Genomic DNA, 24,452 nt, shown 5'->3' on the forward strand with positions numbered 1-24,452 from the left:
ACTCACGGCTTAAACAACCTGTCAAGAACATGAAGGAGGACAGGAGACAGAAAAGAGCAGATGGAGGAAAAGGTGGATGAAGTTCAAAAGTTCAAATGAGATTTGATGTAGGAATGCTGCTGGATTTCCACTGATCTGATGTTGGCTTTCTCATTAAAGGAGCTCTGCATAACCCACAAACCCCAAACCCATCCATTAACATACATTGTTTTTGCCCACTTCCTCATTTCCAATTTATATTGCATGTTTGTCATACTTGAATATTTCAGGTCATTAGAGAAGATAACCACAGTAAATGCAAAATGCAATTTTAAATGATGATTTAGTTTATTAAAGGAAAACGTTATCCAAACCTACATGGGTTGTGAGAAAGTCATTGTTCCCCTAAATCTAATAACTGACTAGAGTTGTTGCTGCCAGGGCCAGCACAATCAAGCATTTGTGTTAATTGTCAATGCGTCTCTTCTCTGTGGAGGAATTTTGGTCCACTCTTCATTGCAGAATTGTTTTAATTCAGAAAGATCGAGGGAGTTTGAGTATGAACATCCTGTTTTAAGTCACAGCAAAGCATCTAAATCTCACGTAAGTCCAAACTTTGACCGGGCCTCTTCTTCATTTTGTTTGAGCCTCTCAGAGGTGGACTCGCTGATGTGTTTTGGATCCTTGTTCTATTGCATAACCCACGTGAGCCTGAGATTCAGGACACAAACTGATGGTTGGACATTCTCCTTCAGGATTTTCTGGTACATCAAGCAGACATCGTGGTTCCATCAATTACAGCAAAATGTCCTGAAGCAGCAAAGCAGCCCAGGCCTTCACAGTACCACCACCATGTATGACTGCCGGTATGATGTTTATGAAATACTGTGTTACACCACACGTAACCGGACTCTAACCTTACAAAAAGTTTGTCTCGTCAGTCCACAGAATACTTTCTCAAAGGTCTTGTTTTTTGGCAAATGTGAGACGACTCTTTATGTTCTTTGTGGTCAGCAGTGATTTTCTCTTTGGAACTTTCCTCCAGTCTCTTTCTGATTGTTGAATCATGCAGTTCTTTAGACGTTGCTCTGGGTTCTTTTGTGATCTCATGGATGAGTCGTCGTTGTGTTCTTGGGAAGGTTCACCATCATTCCCTGAAATCCCAAAGCCTTGAAGTAGCTTTGTATCCCTTTCCAGACTAACAGACATCAATGACTTTGTTTTTCAGCTGTTTCTTTAGATCGTCATGGCGTGATGTGTTGGTGTTTGACATCTTTTAATACAATTCACTTCGTCAGACAGGTTGTATTTAAGTGATTTCTCTATTCAACAGTTCTTGCAGTAATTCGGCGTGGGTGTGTGAAACTAAACTCAGCTTTCCAAAACATGTGGGTGCTCAAAGTTGACGTATTCAAACAGGGTCAGGTAGATCTGGATAGAATTTTTTCCTTAATATATGAAATCATCATTTAAAAACTGCATTTTGTATTTTTGTAATGGGTTATCTTTGCCTAATGTTGACATTTGTTGGATGATCTGAAAAATGGAAGTGTTACAAAAATGCAAACAAAAACATCAGTCTAAGAAATCAGGAAGGGGGCAAAATCAACAGTTTGCCCTTCCAGGTCATCTCCTTGTGCAACTTTCACTGCTGTCTGATCCCATTCCCAACACATGTACATCTGTAACCGGACAAACATCAACTTCTGTGTAAAATCAACCTGACTTTAATACTTGTATATCAAGGACAAGGGCTGGTGGTGAGAACTAGGTTTCACTATGAAATACCACAAATGAATCTCAATGGAAGAGTCCAAAATGTCCAAGCCTGATGTTGGGGGTATAGGGTCAGAAATTATTTTTCTTTCTTTTTAGACACTTTTAGGTTTGCGAACTACAAAAAAAATACAATAAAAATAAATATATAAAATAAACAATTGGATCAGACTGTTGTAGAACATGGAGTTGTCTGAGGCACAATCCAGATTTGGCTCCAAGAAACTTAATCCTCTCCCCTAAAATAAAACTGTGCTGGGACACTGAAGGGGATCCAGCACACATCACAAGCGCTCAAGCTCAGAGTGGGATCTCCACTGATCTACAACTGCAAACATGCTGGATGTGATGCAGACCTTGATAAGGAAATCAGCCAAATTTGAGCCAGGCAGGGTTTAAATTTTTATGTGTGGGGGGGAACTAACCAAAATGTTGACGTTTTATCAATAGAAAGAAGTTTATGAAAATTCATAAAACTTAAAGTGGGGGCTTCAACTTTTTTTGTGAGATTAATTAACATGAAATTAACAGTAGTATAAAGCTGAGAAAACAAGGAAACTCTCACATTTAAGAAGCTGGATTCAGAAACTGTTTGGTCAGTTAATGGCAAAACAAGGATTTGAGTCATCCAAACAATGAGGCAACAGAACAATAGATTAACAGTAATGTGTGAATCCCAGAATGATGAATCACTACTCACTTCTCCAGCAGTGCCAGTGCAGTGTGTGGGTTGACTCTCAGGTATTTGCAGGTGGGTTTGCCGTAATCAGCCAGGTAGGTTGACCAATCCCACTGGGTGAACAAATCCAGTAACTAGAAGAAAAAGTCAGAGGAAGAACGTGAGATTTAGGGAGTGTTTCTGTTTTACTCATAGGAAGATCTCAGATTTTGGAGATGATAAATTATCCATTAAGCAGTGATGAAATAAACACCAGCAGATCACTGATTCACTCACTAACCCACCAACATGTTGCGTAACAGCTGGTGCCCACTTCAAAAACCAGGGAAACATGAACCTGTAGCAGCTCTGAAGATAAATATGTGGTGTTTTATACAACTACGATGTACTCAGATGGATTCAGAGCCAAAGGTTTGTCTTGTGAACAGATGTGTGGCGCTTCCATAACCACATTTATCACAGCTTTTCTGGCCTTCTTTGCTCAGCTTGGCACCCCCACACCACCCCCTCACTCACAGCAGTGATAATCACGTTCATCACGACCTTGCTGTCGCATCTATGCCACTAGGTTAGTATATCAGACATGAGTGATTCCTAAGGTATGCTCAGAAATACAGGATTGGGAGTGTAAGTAATAGAGGTGCAGCTCGCTGTGAAAATCACACCAACTGTGCTCTCCTCGAAAAAGGTTGGCAGGTGCGATCACGTTTCAATCGCAACTTTCAAAAACTTTACAAAGCTCAGAGGTGTCGATTTCATTTAAAGTAGTGGGTTGGATCAGTGAAATTCTGCTTGGTGTCAGTGTAAAGATTACAGATTATTAAGACATATTAAATACCTGGGAAGTGTTAATATATGAAAAAGAAGTGCAGTTTCAACAGTACGCCTCTGTTTTTCTACATAATGTAGAAATGCTGCTCTATGCTGCCCCGACTGTCCTGTAAAAATGTTTTTGTTATATCACAGTAAGTCCTATTGTTATTGAATCTGTACTAGAAAACTAACTTCTATAGAAGAAACTATAATTTGAAAACATAAATCATTAAATGTCTTTCATTTAATGATTTATGTATTATTATGTATAATTATTCATGGCATATTAACAGCTATAAGGTGAGGTCTTTATTAGCAGGAAAAGCTGTAAAACTTATGAAAACAGTTTTGAGTACAAAATTTCTGCCTCCTTCACATTTTATATCTCATATATCTTTATATTTAGTGAAAAGAATCTACATATGTGACACTAAAAACAGAGCACTGCACACTAACTCCACATTAGCACACTAGACCCTCATCCCATGATTCTACCATGCTGGTGAAATCATGTTTGGAGCTCCTCTGTTATGGTTCAACAAAACCTAGAAACCCACAGATGACGGTGAACCCGTTAATCCCGCTGGGTAGTACACCCCTCTGAAGACTGCTCAAAAACCGCGATGAACCGAAGAGACCAACAGAGAAATGGTCAAAAATTCCCGCTGCCGTCCAGCTCCCTTTAGGTGCCACAGGAAACCTCATGATGTTGCTGTTTGCGTCCAGACTGCACTGTGAGTTATTACTCAGTGTGATTAATAAGAACATTAAAAGCACATTTGTTTGTGGGTTACTGCTTTAGTCAGATTATGCTTGCTTACAAGTGCCACTTGTGATGAAGATCAGTCCGCATGTTATATGAGTAACCACTTGTGAAGTCCGGGTAACTCCAAAGGAAATAGTATTAAGTTCTGGCACTTGCAGCTTGTGCCAACTTAATGCGGATGTTTATGTTTTCAGCACTTAAAAAAAATGACCAAATCGTCTCAAGAAACCTTTAAGTTCCCCACATGGAGACATTTTTACATTTAGGTAAATAAAAGCAACAACGCCAAGAAAGTAAACGGCAAACGGGTCAAGGGAAAGGAAAGAAAAGCAACAAGCTGGAGAGGTTGAGTCTTCTTCGGAATGGCCCACATTTCAAACAGTTGCATAACCTGCCGCTGCCCTGCTGAACTCTACCTAACACACACACACACACACACACACACACACAACACACACCACTACACACGACACACCACACACACACCACACAGACACACACACACACACACACCACACATACATTGCCATGCACTAACCACACACACCCGGCCCAGGCAGGCAGACCCGTAAGCCTGCAGACATTCACACACGCCGTCTCTCTATCTCTGTCTGTAAAACACACACACATATGAGCAGGAGCCCCAGTGAACTCTGGGTAACACCAAACACAGATCCAGAGAGAGAAACCATATGTGAGCAAGGGATGAGAGAAGAAGAGGAGGAGGTGGAGGAATGGAGTACAGAGGGATGGAGAGCAAAACCACATGTGAGGAAGAGTGGAGAGAAAATGAGGGAGAGTAAAGATGGAAGGAGACACAGATGGAGAGGAATGGATAACAGCGCTTACAGAAAGAGGGAGAGGGTAAAGGAAGGGCAGATGAAGATGGATAGATAAGACTAAGAGAAGGGGATAGACCGGAGTTAGCTGATGAAGGTGCCCCGGCAGGCGACCGGGGAAAACAGAACGGATGACAGAGGACACGAGAGAAATTAAGTGAAGTGAAAAATCTGTGAAAGTCACTGGCTTGTACTGCTGCTTTCTCAGCGTTCACATCTGTAACTATGGTCCTGACGTTTACGAAAACTGTGCTTCACCTCACAGAAACTCCTGCATGGAATCGTTAATCATCCAGTTAGTCCCTATTGTACATAGGATTGATTTTTACAAGTTCCCTGGAGGGTCCTTTATCTTTTCTTAATTCTTCTTTATACTCAAGTCAGAGAGACACTATTTATTCAATCCAACACGCATTTTTGTGTTTGTATAATCAGAATGTCGAGCTGTCATGGATGTGCTTTCAGTCTTCCACTGAGTTTAACGCCATTAGATTTCACACACTTAGCAACTTGGTTTTGTACCACTGAACTGTGCGGTGACTTCATATAGCGCTGCTGTTTGTTATTTTTGACATGAACCGCCTAGCTAACCTCTGCTGGAGACTTAGAACCCTTCCCCCATGCACTCCTCGATGGCAGCAGCCTCCTGCAGCAGGACAGTGGATTTAAGAAAGATATCAAAGAACCCGAGGCTGTCAAACTCTCTGGATCTCTCCAGACTCTGTCCTACAAAAAGCCCTGGAGCAGACCCAAGATGCTGCAGAGTTTATGTCTCTGGGCTGGTTTGGGAACGCCTTTGTGTCCACCCAGACAAAGAGGAGGTGGTCAGGAAGAAATAGGTCTTAGATTCTTGCCCACGCAATCCAAACACACCTAAGTATTGATGGCTGCTGCGGTGCTAGCAGCTTGTGTTGCTAATATAAACAGTGCTAACAGCAGTAGACTGTGCCTTTCTCCAGGCTAGCATCTCCATGCCTGTGCAGAGCTGGCATAGCTGACATAGCCGACAATCGTCAACAATAATCGTCTGTATCAAAGTCCTGCAGAACCACACTGAGCTGCTGACATCTATTTACGTCACCACTCGTTCTTTAACATCGCTGACTGAGAAGGAAAGGGGCGTGGCCCTGGTAAGGGACTGGTGGTGTTGTAACACCTTTGAATCGACAGGTAACTGCTGTTGTACATTAATAAAATAACTCGTGTAACTGCAGAGCATTCGTGGTCAGCAACTTCCAAACATTACAACACTCTGACTGACCTGTCTTGGACATGTCTGTACAGTATTTAACACCAGACCAGTCGATGAACTTGCTGACTCAAAAATCAGTGGATGATGTAACAAGTTGCTACATCTCTGCGATGTGATAAAACGGCCCAAATGAAACAAGAATTTACTGGGTGTTCAGTTACTTCTTTATCTGGGAACTGAACTCATACAATCAAACCAATACAGACAAGACCAGCTGAACAGTGCCTGCTTCAGTCAGTAGTAAAATAGATGGCCTTACAGACCACCATAAGCCACGATTCCACATGCATTCATACAGCGCTTTACCTTTGACACACAGACTTAAAACTATCTTGGCCAAGGACACTTCAACATACGGACTGGATTGAATCAGTGATTTTCCAATTACTGGACGAGCCTCTCTGCCTCCTGAGCCACAGCCGCTCGTGCTTTAGACACGTGGAAGTTTCCTTTCATAAAGACCCAGAATTTACTGTGGGATTACTGAGTTATTACAGTGTATTTACTTTCCAATTAAGCATTGCTTTTGTCTTATTTTGAATTCGCGCCACCTTTATTTCCAGAGCAGGTTCAGTTCAGTTTTTATTATTTAAAAACACTCTGTGGTTTGTTTTTTTTCGGTTTCATTATTACTTTGTTTTCCTAATTATTTTTAATGGAGCATATTTTTTTTAGAAGTACAGACCAGAAAAGCTGACAGCACTTTATGAAGCTCACAATCGTGTAAACACCTTGAGAGTGAATCACGAAATACACCAAAACATCATGAGGCGGGCTGTGATGACCAAGCTGACAAACTAAAGCGAAACACATTTGCTTCATTATTATTATTAAATTATAGTGAATTTTGTGAGCACAAATTGAAGTTTTGCTTTAACTTTAACATGCCTGGGTGTGCCACCGAGCTATTAAACAGCTATAAACTAACTGGATCAGGAGGAGTTGCCCACCAGCAGGTACCAAGAAGTCATACCAGTCTGAACTAACCACCAAAACTGATTGTTTTAATATAAATGTTTATTCTCTTCCACAGCCTGTCAGGTATATGATTTTTTCTTTTTTATATATTTTTTTTTATTGAAATTTTTTATAGTACAACACAAACAGGTATATGATTTATCTGTTTTATTGATTAGCCTTTCTTTAAGTGTTCCCCTTTATTTTGTGCCATAGAACGTGAGACTTTATCAAAATATGAAGCACTTTGTCACTGTGCTTTGAAAATGCCATAAAAAAGTTATTATTGTTATTATTTCACGTCATATGTAAGTGAAAGTAGTCCTTGAAGCTGCATCTTTATCTGTATTTTTTAAAGGTCATGGCTTCTACCTGACTTCACCTCTTCAGAGTTATTCCTGAAAACAGGAAACATCCTAAATATTTTCTCAAATGGTTCAACCTGGCTTCGCAAGACAAGTGATTCCGTTGGACTCCCCCCTTCCTTTCCTCCCTCCTTTGACCCCCTCCCAACGTCTCCTATCGCTGCTTTCTGCTCCTTTCCTTCCACCCTCTGGCCTTTTCACTTCTGCGCTCAGCTCTCTCTACTTTGTCCCCGAGTTCACCCTTGCACGGCCGAGGTTTGACCTGCTAATCCTCCCATATAAACAAACACACACACACACACACACACACACGTGAGGGCGGTTAAAGCACAAATATTATTTGATGATTAGGTGCCGATACAAGTGTGTGCACAGTGTTCACATAAACTGTCTCAGTATTATATAATATTGTTTGTCAGGATGTTTCCATCTGCTTGTGTGCAGGAAGTTATTTGTGCACACGCACCTTGCTTTGTGTATGTATGTCTGCACTGCTTGTACGTCTGTATTTGTGGGGACCACATGCGCACTATTCTTCACTTTAACGCAGATGTTTAAAAGGCTTTTTTTTGGGTTCAAAGTTATTGTTGAAGGTGTTGGAGGATGGGCTTTGTGCTCAAAGACACAGCACATCTGTACTTGTTTCTGAGGAACATACAAGGTAAAAGCATGTGGGATAAACACATACTTTAGCTGCCTGTTTACAGGAAGTAACGCCCCCCCCACACACACACACAGCAAAGAAGACACACGCCACCATGCATCCATAGATGGATACGCTGCTGGCTGAGATTCGTGAGATTTTCATTTTATCTGACAGCAAATCACTGTCTTCACTCTGCAATCATGCTCTGCGCATCAGTCTTCCTTTATCTCTTGCTTTCTTCTCCCACCCACTTTCTTTTTTTGTATCAGAGATAAAAGGAAAATAAACCTGCACAAAATTTCCTGTTAGGCATGAGGATTGCAGAGGACAAGAGAAAGAAAAAAGCAGTGAGGAGGACAAAGACTAGGAAGGAGAGAAGAACAGGACCACAGACCATACACAAGATCCCACATTGGTTAGCAAAGTCCCTTCAACCCTTCAAACTTTGAGTTCAGGGTTTTTACTGCAGCCATGCAGGCGTGTTTGAAACCTGACATGATGAGGGATCGACCTAAAAGCAATGACACTGTGGGCTAGTTGGCAAATGTATACTGTAAGGTAAAGACCCTCCCCAAGCCGCAGGTTTCTTCCTGTTAAAGGGGAGTTTTTCCTTCCTACTATCACCAAGTGCTTGCTCATAGGGAGTCATCTTACTGTTGGGGTTTTCTCTCTATTTTAGTGTCTTTTTCTTAAAATATAAAGCACCTTGAGGCAACTATAGTTGTTATCTGGTGCTATAAAAGTAAAACTCAATCTTCATTTTTCAGTCTGCTAGTTTTCCACTCTTATTCTTTTAAATGCAACAGAAAAAATTAGTATGGAGTAGGAGCGTCACAGACAAGATGGAAAAAACTGCTGCAAAAACAAACCTTTAGCTTCATCGTAACATTAACAGCTGTGTCTTTTTTTTGGGCAAAACATCTCATGTGAGGAAGGGCAGCATTTGGGTGCAGCGTAAAATTACGGCTATTTGTCTTCAACTTTGGTACCTCAGGTGCTGATCTGAGTAAAATTAAGAGCAGTAATGTGGGACAAAAGGGATAAAAATTAAGAAAAGGAAGAAATCAGGGCAGCAGGGAAAGTTTATGAGTGAACCTCAGTTTGGATGACAAACTTTATTTATACGTCACTTTTCTTTGCAAATTTGCACCAAGGAAAAAAAAAAGTCTAACCCAAACATCGATTAGGGGGGTGACACAGGAGTGAGGAGTGGAGGGCACGAACAGTAGGAGAAGTTCAACAAGAAGGGAGGACAACAGGAGGAGGAGGCAGATAAGACTGATGAAAATGGAAAAGAGACGGAGAAAGAAAAAAAAGTGTGTACGGGGGTGGGGGGGAGCGTGGGCTGTCCAAAAAACAAAAAAAAAACCAAAACCCACCACACCGAGCAAGCAGTCTACACACACACACACACAACACACACACACACACAGACACAGACACACACACAACACACACACAGAAAAACACCCTGACCCTTGATTCACCCGAAACACACACACAGAAAACGGCAGGTCTCTCGCTTCACCTCTAGCTGAACTTCTCTCTCCGTCTCGCTCTCCCTCTCTCACCTCGCTGTGACCTCCCCCACGCTATCGCTGCTGTCTCCTCACACACACACACACACACACAGATTATTGCTTCCTCTTATTCTTCTAGGGGGTGGGCAGAATAACAGTGATGTGTTGCCCTCACATTTCTTGTTTGTTTTCTCTCATTTCTTCTCCGCTAATGGGCTTCTTTTACTTCTCGTAATCCCTCACCCACAAACCCCCTTCCCTCCCTCTTTCTCCACCCCTCCCCCTTTCTCTCTCTCTCTCTGTTTCTACAAACTCCATGCCCTCCATCCTTTCTTTCCCTCGTTATCCCTCCTTTTTCGTGTCCTCACCAGCTTTTGTCACTTCCATCTCTTTCATCCTCCTCATTTAACCCAACTTCCATTCTTCACCCACCTTTTTACTCTCCCCATCACTCTCCCTGTGTTCTCCTCCCCTTCTTTCAGCCCTCTCTACCTCCTCAAGCTTTTCACTTGCTACTTCAACTTCCTCACATCCATCCCCATCTTTTCCCTTCTCCCTTTCTCCCAAGTTAACTTGACCCATACACTCCCCCCTTTACATCTTTCCTCGATTCCCCTCACCATCCGCAGATTTGTCTACGCTCCCCTCCTCCCCCTCCTCTTCTTCAGTGTTTAGCAGACTTGTTAATGGTTATTCCGGCTGCGGGCAGGATTTATTTGTTTGGGACCGTTGGGGAATTGCCGTGTTCCCGTTGCTAATGGCCAAACGTCAGGGTCACCCAGAATTCATCATGTTTACACTCACACACACACAGTTAGGTTGTGATTATGTAATGTTTCGGCTATGAAGAAAACAAATTTGTGACCCAGCGGTGTGAACTTAGTATCATTCATCTTTACACGGGAGAGGAAAATGAATAAAAATGCACCATCTTGGATAATAAGTAACGCTTTCTAACTTTTCATCCCTTGCTCTTTAAGCTCCAGTGCTCTTATTCCCTCTCCCTGTACACTCGTCTCACAGCTCTATTAGCTCTCTGTGCCCCTCAAAATTTGACAGGCGAGAGGTCAAAGGTTGCTAAAAGCAGGGAAAGTGCACCAGGCTTTTATCAAGAAAAGCAGCCCTTTTGGCACCGTCCATCTCCACAATCCAAATCTACCGCCTTCATCCGTCGTGCGTCAGTCACCCAATGTGAGATCACTTGTCTTTATTCCCAGTGAAGTGCTGTTAAAAGCAAGAGCGGCGCTGTTGAGATCCCTGTTACAGGAATAAAGTGGAATTAACATCCAGGCTGCACGTACAGTGCTGGGAAAAAGTATTTAGTCTCTTCCAGATTTCATATCTCTTTGCATATTTGTCACACGTGTTTCAGATCAAACACATTTTAATAATCTACAAAGATAACCCAAGTAAATACAAGATGCAGTTTTTAAATGATGTTTATATTTATAAAGGAGAAATAGTTATCCAAACCTACTTGCTCTCTAAACCGAATGACTGGTTGTGCCACCCTTGGCAGCAAGAACAGCAATCAAGCATTTGTGATAACTGTTTTTTCCTTCGACTCATCATCGTGAGGAATTTTGGTCCACTCTTCATTCAATTCAGAGACATTGGAGGATTTTTGAGCATGACTGTGATGTCAAACTTTAGTCTTGGACTAGGCCTCTCCTTCATTTGAATTGTTTTAGCCTTTCAGAGGTGGACTTGCTGGTGTGTTCCTCCTGCATAACCCAAGGTTAAACTATTAGTTTGTGTCTTTGAGCTTCAGGACAAAAACTAATAGTTGAACCTTTTTCTTGAGGATTTTCTGGTGCAGAGTAGAATTCATGGTTTTATCAAATACAGCACATCATCCTGATTCAACAAAGCAGCCCCAGACCATCACAGTACCACCACCATGTTTGACTGTTGGTATGATGTTCAATCTGTGAAATGCTGCGTTGGTTTTATATTAGAATTAAACTAGATTAGACTCAAATTTTCCAACAACTTGTCCACAGAATATTTGTCCAAAATTCTTTTGGATCATCAAGATGTTTTCACTTCTGGGAAGGTTCACCACTGCTCCACGTTTTCTCCATTTGTGGATAATTTCTCTCACTGTGGTTCATTGGAGGCCCAAAGCCTTAAAAATGGCTTTTGGTTTTTCTAGGTCATGGCATGATGTGTTGCGATCTTTTAGCGTGCTTCACTTTATCAGACAGGCTCTACTTAAATAATTTCTTGATTCAACAGTTCGGGCAATAAGTAGGCCTGAGTGTGGCTAGTGAAATTAAACTAAGCTTTCCAAAACAATTTGATTATTAACAAACCAATTACGTTTTCACAGCACTATATAATCTCTCTCTCTTATCTGCTTGTGGGAGAAAGTGAAAGATTTTTGTTATCTAACATTTTACTTTCAGCAGATTAAAAGGTCAAAGGTTAGCAAAGCAGAGAAAATGCTTCAAATTGTTCCAAGGCTAAATCGTTTCCTTTGACACCTGTCCATCACCAGCTTCATCGCTAAGTCCTCTTTTCACTTAAAAGTTCAAAGGTCACCATCAGCACACAAAGACCACCCCCACACCTGTCAGTTAGGTCTGTGCGTCCGGAGTATGTTTAAGGTCAGACAGAAGAGAAAAAGGAGGCGAGGACATGCTGGCTATTTGAGCCGGAAAATAATGAGGGAGCATCTCGACACCTGCCCGTCACGGTGGTCGTCCTGTCTGAGAAAGCAGTTTTTACCTTCAGCATGAAAAACAACAGCAGCTGTCTGTCATCCTTCAGCTCCTTGCTTTCTTCCTGACACAATCCATATTTTTGGCTTCCACTCTGCACCAGATTTTAGGGTTAAAGGTGAGATGTGGAGCAGAATTTGGAAGCGGTCCCACGGACCCCACAATCCGAGATGGTAGCAATGCACATGATCAGAAACCTTTGGGTTGACTGTTGGTGACGCTTGCACCGATCCTCATGTTCAATCTCTGGTTGTCTCTTGCTTTTGTCACTTAAGAAATACTCCCAAGTTAAGTGCCACTGTGTCTCCCTCTGAACTGCAGATTGTTATTCATGCATTTATTGTAATCCATCGTTCATTTGTTTAAGCAAACTCACTAGAACGTTTGCAGGTTATTCAGAGCGTCGCTTCGAGGTTACTCTCGTGTCACACTGTTGCTAATTCCACAAGGTCATGTGATCAGGGTCTGCTGGCCGTGCAGCTACGAGGCTGAGAACTAAAGGAAGCAGAGCTTTTGCAGCAGCAGCCTCCAGACTCTTAAACTTTCTTCCTCTTCTAAATACAAACAAGCTCAAACCTCATCTTCTTAAACTTGCTTTTGTGTATTTTTTGTTATAATGATTTTACATTTAGCATTTTTATTATGAAGCACAATTCTTTATTGTGTCACGTGTGTGACCTTGCTAAGAGGAGAACAAATCCTTGCTTTTAGTGCTGTATTACTGGAATGTGCTCAAATCGGGAGTGATGTCACTCTCAGCTCTGGCATCCGACTTTCGGATATAAAGCAGCATTACCTGCATTAATAGGCCAGTTGTCCCTTTTAAGGTGAGAGTCATCGACCCCACCCTGTAATAACGTTGTGATGGCTCGTGTGACCCACATGGTGTGAATTGAGGTGTGGGTCATTACTGTGACAGGGGCTCAGCAATCTTTAGACATGAAGAAGCCTCCAGAATGAGAAATTAAATTCATGAACCTGAAAGAAGTCCCAGTCCAGGTGCCTTCGTACAAGTGTTTAACTCTTTACACCATGCACACAACATTTGACGACCTCCCCAGTAACGTTAATGACGTGTTTTGAGACCTCTGTATATATAAATAAAGAGATGGTTTGAAGAGCATTAGAATAGTTTCCAGGTTTTTCCAAGGGTACCTGAATAGGCAGAGACCCCCCCTCACCGTCTAGCACAAACCCATTAATTTTATTCTAGGCCTGAAATATGACAGAAACCACTTCAAGGGTTACTCCTAGTAGGCTGTTAAGGGTTAAAACCTTAAGACAACTCTTAGGCTGTTTTGTGAATGGATGGTTCATTAAATGTGAACATTTTAAAACGTGATTATTTACATTAAAAGAAACATACGTTTAGAGTTGTCATTTGTGCAGTGGGTTTATTAGTTTGGCAGACTTGAAATAAGCCTGCATATGACCCATAGATTGGGAGTCTGGCAGTTCTGCATTACAGCACTAAATGATCACATTTGTGAAGCCAATATGGCTGGAAGCCTTTTTTTTTTTGTTCTTTTGCTCTAAAGTGAATAATGATCTATCATCAAAAACACATAAAAGGTTTTACATTCAAACCATGTAACAACAAACATACAAATATCCTGCCGTGGTTGGGTTTTTTTAGTCTGGAAATAATATACTTTCATTATCATTTCGGAGGAAAAATGCTTCTTCTGATTCGTCAGAGCCCAGGGTGATGTCCTTCATTTGGTTGTTTTGTCTGAAAAACAATCCTAAAGCCCCCAGAAGATTTCATTGAAATAATTTGAAACAGACAAAAGCAGCTGTGAGAAGCTGCAGGGAGAAAATCTATTGACGAGTTTAGCACCAATGTCCCATGCAGTGTGAGAAAGTCCGCTTAGACACCAGCGTGCTCAATCTTATCTGCCACAGAGTCCCACTGACAATCTGCAGGAAAACCCTTAAGTCAGCTCTTGACTTCTGTAAGTAAGAAGTCAAAGGTCATATGCAGAGGTTATACTGACTAGCTACTAGCACCTCCACTTTTACTTTTTTAAGTGTCAAACAGAAACTTCTTCCTCTTGGTTTCTTTTTTGTTGTCGTATTCAACCAACGTTTGTTTCTAACTTCATGTCAGCATGTGAAAGGCCCTCCATCACTGCTTACACATAACCCCGTACCCTCCAGCTCGAACACTATCGCTCAATCTCGAGCTATGAATGGAATGAAGCACACTTGGATGTTTATCGCTTCGCAACAGGGAACTAATTTCACTTTCTTACTGCAGGGCCAGGAGTTAAATTAAAACCAAAAGCTTGTATCTTTGTACATCTGCCTGCTGCTTTGTTTCCACAGCCACAGCACGCTGCTGCCAGTGACCACAACGCAGCACAACCTCCGCTGTGATACTGCTTCGCTGTGCGCACTGTACTTCATTTATCCACTGCAGGTCGACTGCTCGCCATGTGCACGAAGCAAAGTGCAGATAAAATCCTGATACGTTATCGCTCCCTGAGGGAAGCTATCTTATGCTTCCCCCACACGCACACAGAGACGCCAGAAGTGTGCTAGAGAAGCTTGCTCAAAAGCACTTTAATCATGCTAGATGTATGCCATACAGGAGGATTTGAATCTGACTGATATTCAGATAGAATATGGTTTAAATTTGCTCAGTGACCCATTCCTGGCTCTTGCCAGTAAATGAATAATAAACAGAAGCCACAGCAAATGGATAAAATTGATTTTCTGACCTGCTTATTTTACAGAAGATTGATGTACACAAGTATATTTTTATCAGCCTGCTCATGTTAGCATACTTACAACACTCATATAAGTAAATGAATGCTTGGACTGGAAGCAGTCGATGACGACGAATATCAATCCACGAATTTTCCACTTTTCGGACACTAACCAAACTAGTAGCCAAGTGAGAAGCTGCAAGTGGGTTACTATTGGTAACCAGGGTTCTTACAGCTGGAGGCAAAATGAGATTTTTAAGATCTTCTTTTTTCATGTCACTCTGAATGAAATTTAACATCAACTGCACAATAATCAAAATTGAAGGGGAAAAGAAACGTCAGTGATTAGGGATTTGGATGCCAACTGCTTGGTTTCGTGGTTTGGTCGAGGCCCCGGATAAACATTAACACAAAGGAATTGTTGTTAACATCAACAAGTTGATTTGCAATGTTATGGGCTAATCTGCACTCCCTGCTGTAGATCATATCATCCGAAACGCATGCAAATCAGGCTGGGTTCAGTGTCTAAAACTAATCACCGATTGTTGTTGTTTTAAACACTGACATAGAAACGGGTCACAAAGCACGATTGGTGCCTACGGTGAAAGGCAGTAAGCCTGTTCCCTTTATTGGAAAGAAATCTCTACAGTTACCTGTCATTTCATGCTGTTTGATGAACAAACATGGATATTTTCTTGAATTAATGAAATTCAACGGGAAAATCTTTATATCAACATTGGAAGGTGCAGGATGTGGGGCACCTTGAGGAAAACTTAATTCTTCACATACTACTCCCTGATACTGGTTTTAGTTGGGTGGAACGGCCCTAATCTACATTTTCCCATTTCGTCACTAGGAAGGCAGAAAGGAAACAGTGCATTGGCTCTGGGGATCCCAGTTGCAAAACATAATGAGTGTTGATGGTTCAGCAAACCTGCTTGGTGATATTAATGCCAGGGGCTTTTGGGTAAACTATTTAAATTACTTTGAATGTCTCAGAATTTCTCAAGCCTTAAAAAAGCCTTTGTTTTTTAGGTTAATGAATTCAATGTTTAGGTTTTTCTTTTTTAAGGAGACACAAAAATTATTTTTACAATAATAAAAAAAATAAAAGAAACCACATGAATGATGCAACTGCTGTATTTGTGTCAAAGAGTCACAAGTACTGGGAAAAATGTGACCAGAATTAAATGTTTTTAATTCACCATTAAACACGCTGTTTGTTCAGACAGCCGTTTCTTTTAGACCAGTTTCAGTAATGTTTTATATCCTTATACTCACTACAAAGACAAACACAGCAGTGGGTCATTTCCGGATATGATTTTGGCTCCTAAACATACTCTGATCTGTTGAGGATGACTGTGAAATGCAGTTTTTTGTTTCCTGGTCATGCTACAAGCTGCTTTTTTTACTGCACAAGCCTTTACCAGTGACGAGAACCCTCTGAATGGACTCACTGTGCTGCCACTGCAGGGATAAAGGTCTGCTCAGGGGGATGGTACTTTCTGAAAGTTCAGAAGCATTAAACTCTGGGTGTGTGGCTTGCAATCGAGAACATTTCTTAGTGCTTGCAGCATTTCAGCCACTCACTGAATCATTTCCGTCATTAGCTGGTAAAAATAATGTTTACTTTAAGGTATATTACACAAATTGTTAACGTAAACAACCTTCTAGAATCATTATTGGGTCAGTGAGCCAGCAGGCTGGAGAAGGAGGGCGAGCAGGAGTGGTGGGGTGAGGTAAGGAATGAATGAACAAGAGGGATCTACGTTAGAGGAAACGAGGAATGGATGCATTGGGGGAAGCTTGGGGTTCAGTATCTTGCCCGAAGACACCACAAGAAATCACCAAGATTCAGATTGGTAGACAAACTGCTCTACTTCCTGAGGCTCAGCAGGCTGTGGCTCAGAGTATTAGGCTGATGGTCTTTGTTCTTGGGAGTAAAAGCAAAACCATGGCTGTGGAAAGCCAGCTACTGTTTAAAAAGAAAAACAAACAAAAAAACCTTTCATGCGCAGACAGAAAAGCCAGTCAGTAAAGGGTTGCAGTTCAGACACGTCCTGATGTAATTTCAGACCAGTGAACAGAAAACTGCTGCAAAAGCACACAAAACACAGAAGAAGCTGAATAAAATGCAACAGAAGTGACAGAAATCGAGACAAGCAAAGGATTGCACCGAGACACTGATTATCCCCATGTTGATATTGTTCCTGCATCATCATCATCATGTTGGTCCAGGATCAACAACAACTGTCCAATCATAGTGTTGTGATGTCAGAGTTTCAATGTGGAGGAAAAAGAAAAGACATAAAAACTCTTCTGTAACAAATGGCAAGCATTTGAAGTGTTTATTAATTTATACAATATAATAACTATATTATCAATTTGTGTTTGCTGTTAGCCAAAATTGGGCTACTCACGTTGTTTCCTAGTGGCAATTTTTAAAAGCATTAGCCAAGTTCTTGGATGCTAACTGAATGCTCAGACAGCTTGGTCATTTTCAATGCTGATCCTGGACCAGCATTATTAAGATGATGTAGGAAGAACACCAATATGGGGATATCATCGTGCCTGAGACATACAGTGGGGCAAAAAAGTATTTAGTCAGCCACCGATTGTGCAAGTTCCCCCACTTAAAATGATGACAGAGGTCAGTAATTTGCACCAGAGGTACACTTCAACTGTGAGAGACAGAATGTGAAAAAAAAATCCATGAATTCACATGGTAGGATTTGTAAAGAATTTATTCGTAAATTAGGGTGGAAAATAAGTATTTGGTCACCTCAAACAAGGAAAATCTCTGGCTCTCACAGACCTGTAACGTCTTCTGTAAGAAGCTTTTCTGTCCCCCACTCGTTACCTGTATGAATGGCACCTGTTTGAACTCATCATCTGTATAAAAGACACCTGTCCACAGCCTCAAACAGTCAGACTCCAAACTCCGCCATGGCCAAGACCAAAGAGCTTTCGAAGGACACCAGGAAAAGTATTGTAGACCTGCACCAGACTGGGAAGAGTGAATCTACAATAGGCAAGCAGCTTGGTGTGAAAAAAATCAACTGTGGGAGCAATCATCAGAAAATGGAAGACATACAAGACCACTGATAATCTCCCTCGATCTGGGGCTCCACGCAAGATCTCATCCCGTGGGGTCAAAATGATCATGAGAACGGTGAGCAAAGATCCCAGAACCACACGGGGGGACCTGGTGAATGACCTGCAGAGAGCTGGGACCAAAGTAACAAAGGTCACCATCAGTAACACACTACAACGGCAGGGAATCAAATCCCGCAGTGCCAGACGTGTTCCGCTGCTGAAGCCAGTGCATGTCCAGGCCCGTCTGAAGTTTGCCAGAGAGCACATGGATGATACAGCAGAGGATTGGGAGAATGTCATGTGGTCAGATGAAACCAAAGTAGAACTTTTTGGTATAAACTCAACTCGTCGTGTTTGGAGGAAGAAGAATACTGAGTTGCATCCCAAGAACACCATACCTACTGTGAAGCATGGGGGTGGAAACATCATGCTATGGGGCTGTTTTTCTGCCAAGGGGACAGGACGACTGATCCGTGTTAAGGACAGAATGAATGGGGCCATGTATCGTGAGATTTTGAGCCAAAACCTCCTTCCATCAGTGAGAACTTTGAAGATGAAACGAGGCTGGGTCTTCCAACATGACAATGATCCAAAACACACCGCCCGGGCAACAAAGGAGTGGCTCCGTAAGAAGCATTTGAAAGTCCTGGAGTGGCCTAGCCAGTCTCCAGACCTCAACCCCATAGAAAATCTGTGGCGGGAGTTGAAAGTCCGTGTTGCTCGGCGACAGCCCCAAAACATCACTGCTCTCGAGAAGATCTGCATGGAGGAAAAAAAAAAAGAAAAAAAAAAAAAAAAAAAAGGGCCAAAATACCAGCTACTGTGTGTGCAAACCTGGTAAAGACCTATAGTAACGTTTGACCTCTGTTATTGCCAACAAAGGTTATGTTACAAAGTATTGAGTTGTATTTTTGTTATTGACCAAATACTTATTTTCCACCCTGATTTACGAATAAATTCTTTACAAATCCTACCATGTGGATTCATGGATTTTTTTTTCACATTCTGTCTCTCACAGTTGAAGTGTACCTCTGGTGCAAATTACTGACCTCTGTCATCATTTTAAGTGGGGGAACTTGCACAATCGGTGGCTGACTAAATACTTTTTTGCCCCACTGTACTTGAAAGAAGTGTGATAATTCAAGCTAACGTGTGTTCTGTAATGTACATAAATGTTTGCTATTAGTTGTTTGCCGGAGCTGTCCCATCGCGTTATTGTCTCCCCTAAGTCACTTCTGTTGTGTTTTATGAGCTTTTTATGTTTTTTTGAATGTGCTTTCGGTGTTTGACCTACTTCCTTTTTGTTTTACTCAACTTGTGTTGCCTTTTGTGTGCTTTTGCAACTAATAAATTACACTTCTGAACTTGAAGTTCGTTTGACCTCCTAGGGCCACCAAGATGGGCAGGAGAAAGCAGAACTTCTGGAGGAAACCCACTGAAGCACAAGAAGAAGATGTCATGCATCTTCCTGCTTCCTGTAAGGCGACAGTGCTGCAGAGCTCTCTCAAGTTCAACAACACAATATAGCAAGAGGAATGGGAACACGTCTGCCAAATGAATTATGCTTCTGAACTCTGAGCTACCCTAAAAGAACGAGCTTTTCAGGATCCGTCCCCTCCTTCCTCTCATCTTTCATCTTGTCCTTGTCCCCACCTTTTCTCTCACCTATTCATCCTCCCTTGTTCTTCGTCAGGAGTGTTAGAGAAGTTGTGTGACCTGCTTTAAAAAAAGTGAGAGGACTCGAATGGAATGACTGCTGGAGAAAAGGAAAAAAAGAAAAGAAACAAAAATGAGAAAAGAGTGCTGGTGGTTCAACCAGGGGTCTGCGCTGTCAATTAGACACTGCACAGACGGAGAGAGGGCGAGCGAGAGACATACATGGACAGAGACGAAGTGGGGAGAGAGAGCCAGAGAGAGAGAATGAGAGGAGGTAAATGAGAGGGACGAGAGAAAACTCAAAAAGAATGATTGGGGGAATATTACAGGACTGGAGGAGCAAGGGAAAGGAGGGAGAGCAGGAGGTCAGGCGGAGGGTAACTAGATGTTACGGAGGAGGAAGAACGAGTGAGTGAGAAACAGGGAGACGATAAACAAGTGCAGGCTGAAGTCAAGAGGGGCCTGCTGGGAGCTGCTCTGTGCGCTGATAAAGCAAATAAAGACAGAATACTCCAAAACAAACAGGCTAGAAAAACAGCAGCTTTTAGCTGCACTCTGAGCTCAGTTTAGATTCAGGCACTTTTTCAAAAAGGTCGATTCAAACTCAGCCACTTTCTTAAAGTCAATTTGGGTCCACACACTTATTTTTAGAGGTTAATCCTGGGTCAGGAGTTCATGTGAGGTTTGTCCATTTATTAGACTTTGATAGAGTCTTGATACAACGCTGCACTGCAATTCCTTCACATTTTTCTATGCAGACAGAGTCCCTTTAAATGAATTTAATAACAAATTTTTACCAAAGCTGCTCCAAAAGACAGCATGCATTTACCTGAGAGGAACTCTGTGTTGTAGCCTGACTAAAACACAGACCCTTAACAGAAGATGGTCCTGGTCTGGTTAAAAGAAAACTTCAGAGAGATTTGCCTATGACAAGAATGTGATCTGCCCTCAATCTGGCCCAAAGACCAGGTGTATGCTGCAGGTTTGAGCTAAACGTCCTGTGTTAAGGTAAAACAATTGGAGTTCCTAGCATGCTACACGTAGATTTACCTGAAATATTAATCAAATAAATATAAATCAAATCACTCAATCAATCCGGTGTTTTTCACTTTACAAGGTGTAGTATCCAGGATAGTGGAGGGGGATGGTGGCGAGACATAGGAGACATTGTGTGTTTAAATAGTGTGATTTTCAATTATGAAGGTGGAATGCAGGTTGAATAGAGGCTATCTGACCAAATTCTCATAGGCTGCACAATTTCCAGAGTTACTGAACTCCACAAGTTAGGTTAGGGAATAAGGTTTCAACACTGACATGTAATCCACTGCAGCTCATCTACTCTTCCCTTATTGGTGCTTTAGATGTTGCAAATGTATCAAATAGTACATTTCAGTATTTTTGGTCTGATAATCATCTCACACGATCCATAGCAGCAGCTACACCCAAGCTGGATGTAACACCTCTTCTCTCATAATAAAGGAAGTTTAAGTTCAGGTGAAATTTCCTTTGGGCTGCTGCAGATATAGTGATTTTATGAATGATGAAATGAGATTACAATAAGTCATAAAACATATCTTCAGAGGATCTTAAAGAAAAAACCAAGAGGAGTAACATTTTTGAGAAAGGTTCACTAAATTTAGAAGAGCTCATGAAACCTCTTCATTTTAGTCAATTTACTAGATAGTTCTGTTGTTTTTGCTGTTATTCTTTATATTAGTCTCAACATTTCTTCATGTCCATAAAAGTTACTTTAACCCGTTTCAGTTAACTTTAAAGCGTCGTCATTAAGGACAAAAGTATCTGGTAACATGGTGTTTTTAGTCTAAAAGTCTAGAAGCAGACAGTGAGGTAGGAAACAAAATGTTAAAAGTATAAAAATAAATAAATATATAAATCTGAGATATTTTAGTCAGCTGGAGCCGCTTCTCCCAAACTGTGAATAAGGAAACCTAAAGGTAAATCTGAAGATGTCCCGACCTCCAAAAAGCCACTGCTGGGTTAAACTGGAACACGTGACAAAGGCTTGCGAGCATGTGCATGCAATTAGTCAAATTTCGCCCCCAGACTGATCTTCAAAAGATGATTTAACTGCTGTGAAAAATCTAATTTGCAGATCCAGGAAAATGAGACTTCACAGCATCGCTCTGCAGCTCTCCGAACCCTCCCCCCGAACAACAGGAAACAGTTGAAAGGTGAGAGCTGTTGGAGGGTTTTTCGGTTTGACCACAGAATGACCGCAGCCGCACTCTCTCACACACAGGAAGGGGTGTACATGTAGGTCATATCGGAGGAGACTGACGGAGAGGTCGGGACTGATAACGCAGAACAATGACCTGACCGGGTCACAGCGCGGCCACTGTATGTGCATATTAAAAACAAAATATATACAAAAGGCACTTCAGCGTGTGCGCGTCTGCATCTGTGACTGCGTGCGTGAAGCTATTTATCAAAGTCTGAGAGAGCTCATGGTGTGTTTGCGTTCATCAGAGTTTGAGCCACCTTGACTCGCCCCCCCAATTTCTGACCGCTACTTGACCATTGGTCGGAAGTAGAGAGCCAGCGCTCCCCACCCCGTCCAATCAGGTCAGTGAATAGCTCCTGCTGCCGTGACCACCGCCTGACCTGCTGTCACGCCGATAAAGCTGGCCACAGACAGGACAGGAAGTTGAGACAGGGGCCGAGAAACACACGCTCATACACATACACACACTTAAGTGACCGTTCCCAGATAAATAACAGCTTACACTCGCGTCTGAGCAGCAGCCGCTTTTTGCTGCATTATCTCGAGCACAACAGGATCGCAGGCTGCTTTATTATGGTCTGAACCTGTTGGAAGAGGGGAAGAGCAGAAATGTGTGTGAAGCAAAGAGGCAGGACAGGTGTATGCGGCAGACTTTCAGTGTTTGTGGAAAAGGAGAGAATCTGTGTGAGACACAGCTCCATTAGATAAGCGTCTTTTTTTTTTTGGGGGGGGGGGCTGACGGCAGATTCTCACCCCTCCCTGGCACCACTACTTATCCCGCTGACCTTATATTGCACTTATTGTGAACCGTGTGTATGCGTGCTTCTGTGTCTGAGACATCAGCCCCCATGATGCCCAGCAATCACGCTTTAAGGCAGAAATTTAGAGAAAGTGGAGGAAGAGCAGAAGCAGAAGAGACCATCAGAGACAGAGAGAGTGAGAGGGAAATTACTCCTCACAACCGGTGGATGACCTAAAGGTTTGGCACTAAAGTAGGAAGACTGTAAGCACCAACTCATTTTGCCTTTAACTGCTATCCATATTGCATGCAACATTTTTTTAAATCACTCGAAAGTAGAGCTGCAGTCATATTTTGCATTTTCTCTCTTTTTTTCTTCTTTAGTTGTTTTCATGCCAAAGGTGATTTAATCCCCATAGATTTGAAGGCACTTGCGGCCTTCGGGCTTGGAAACTGGTGAAAATAACTTTGTGTAACTAGAGATCCAGCTTTTACAGAGATCTTCCACCAACCCCCGAAGGTTTTAAGAAAACAAAACAAAAAATTAAGGTTTCAAAAAGGAGTCCAGAACCACAGAATCATGTTTACAGCATTAAAAACCACATAACCTGCTTATCAAGTTAATATTTCCACAACAAAAAGTCAGCAGATTAAGTTTTAACTTCATAAGATCAGTGACACAAAACATGGGCGAAACATAGGACAAGGTTTCCGCAAGAAAACCAGGACGAGCTTGCGTGGTTACACGGCAAGACTCTCAAGCTGTTGGCCATCATCACGGAGGACTATTTGCTGTATTTGAGAGTTTTTAGAGGGCCAACAAAAGCAACGTTTCAGAGCACCCCCCCCCGTTTCCACACCCAAGTTTGCACGCATGGATGTCCACTACCAGCAAATGTGTTGCTGCATTTTGTGCAAACTGCTCGCATCGCTGTTTTTGTTTGTGTGTCGGCCTCTGCACGCTCGTTCTTCCAAAAGATCGGCAGGCGAGCATTTAGATGTCCGTCTGCTGCTCATCCTCTCTTCGGCCCCTTTCTTCTCCGCTCATCTCGCTCTTTCACCCCTCTCCACTCCTCTATTCATCCCCCCTTCTGTGACCGGTCAAACGGATGAAGAGAAGTGTCAGCCTCCCGATGAGAGAGAGAGAGGGAGCGAGGTAGAGAGACAGGGGGAGAGACCAGTGGAGAGAGAGACCACCCTGTCCGTCCGTTCGACTCGCCGTATCACTTTCACCTGACTGCACTCTTTCACTTGCAATCCCTCGCTTTTTTGCTCCATTCCATCAACTTTTTTTTTTTCTTCACACATTCATGTCTCGTTTTGTCACTCGGTGAGTTCAGAATCGGGCCAGAATGCTTTCTCTCTTTTCCACTTCCATCTCCTCCCGTCATCTTCCTTTGGACTCATTCATCTCCTCCTCATCGAGTCTTGCGCATCAACTTTCCCCCTCATTTCCGCCTTTCTGTTAAGATTTTTGTACTTTCGCCATCTCTGCCTTTTCTCCCACCACCCCTTACATTCATCTTCCTTACGTGCTCGTCCTCTCCTCTTTCCCCATCAGTCTGAGTCTGGTGAGGAGTTGAAAGGTCAGAGGTGAACCTGTTGCATGTGCGGTCATTGCTGCTCAACCCTAACACACACACACACACGTGCACGGTTCACCCTGGTCTTGTCAGCAGTCCCTTTCCTGACT

The 24,452-nt window shown here is 42.3% G+C and overlaps 1 protein-coding gene across 1 annotated transcript in view; it reads right to left on the reverse strand.

Annotated features, from left to right (window-relative positions):
• Window positions 1-24,452, reverse strand: part of exoc6b (exocyst complex component 6B) — a 106,354-nt gene that overhangs the window by 2,991 nt on the left and 78,911 nt on the right. Inside the window, exon 20 of the mRNA XM_005946348.3 lies at window positions 2,456-2,568. Coding sequence (XP_005946410.2) covers window positions 2,456-2,568 — 113 coding nt within the window. The remainder of the gene's footprint in view (window positions 1-2,455; window positions 2,569-24,452) is intronic.

The sequence above is a fragment of the Haplochromis burtoni genome, unplaced genomic scaffold (genome assembly GCF_018398535.1).
Source record: "Haplochromis burtoni strain Fernald_Lab_line unplaced genomic scaffold, NCSU_Asbu1 Contig_463, whole genome shotgun sequence".
In the NCBI taxonomy this organism is placed as follows: Eukaryota; Metazoa; Chordata; class Actinopteri; order Cichliformes; family Cichlidae; genus Haplochromis; species Haplochromis burtoni.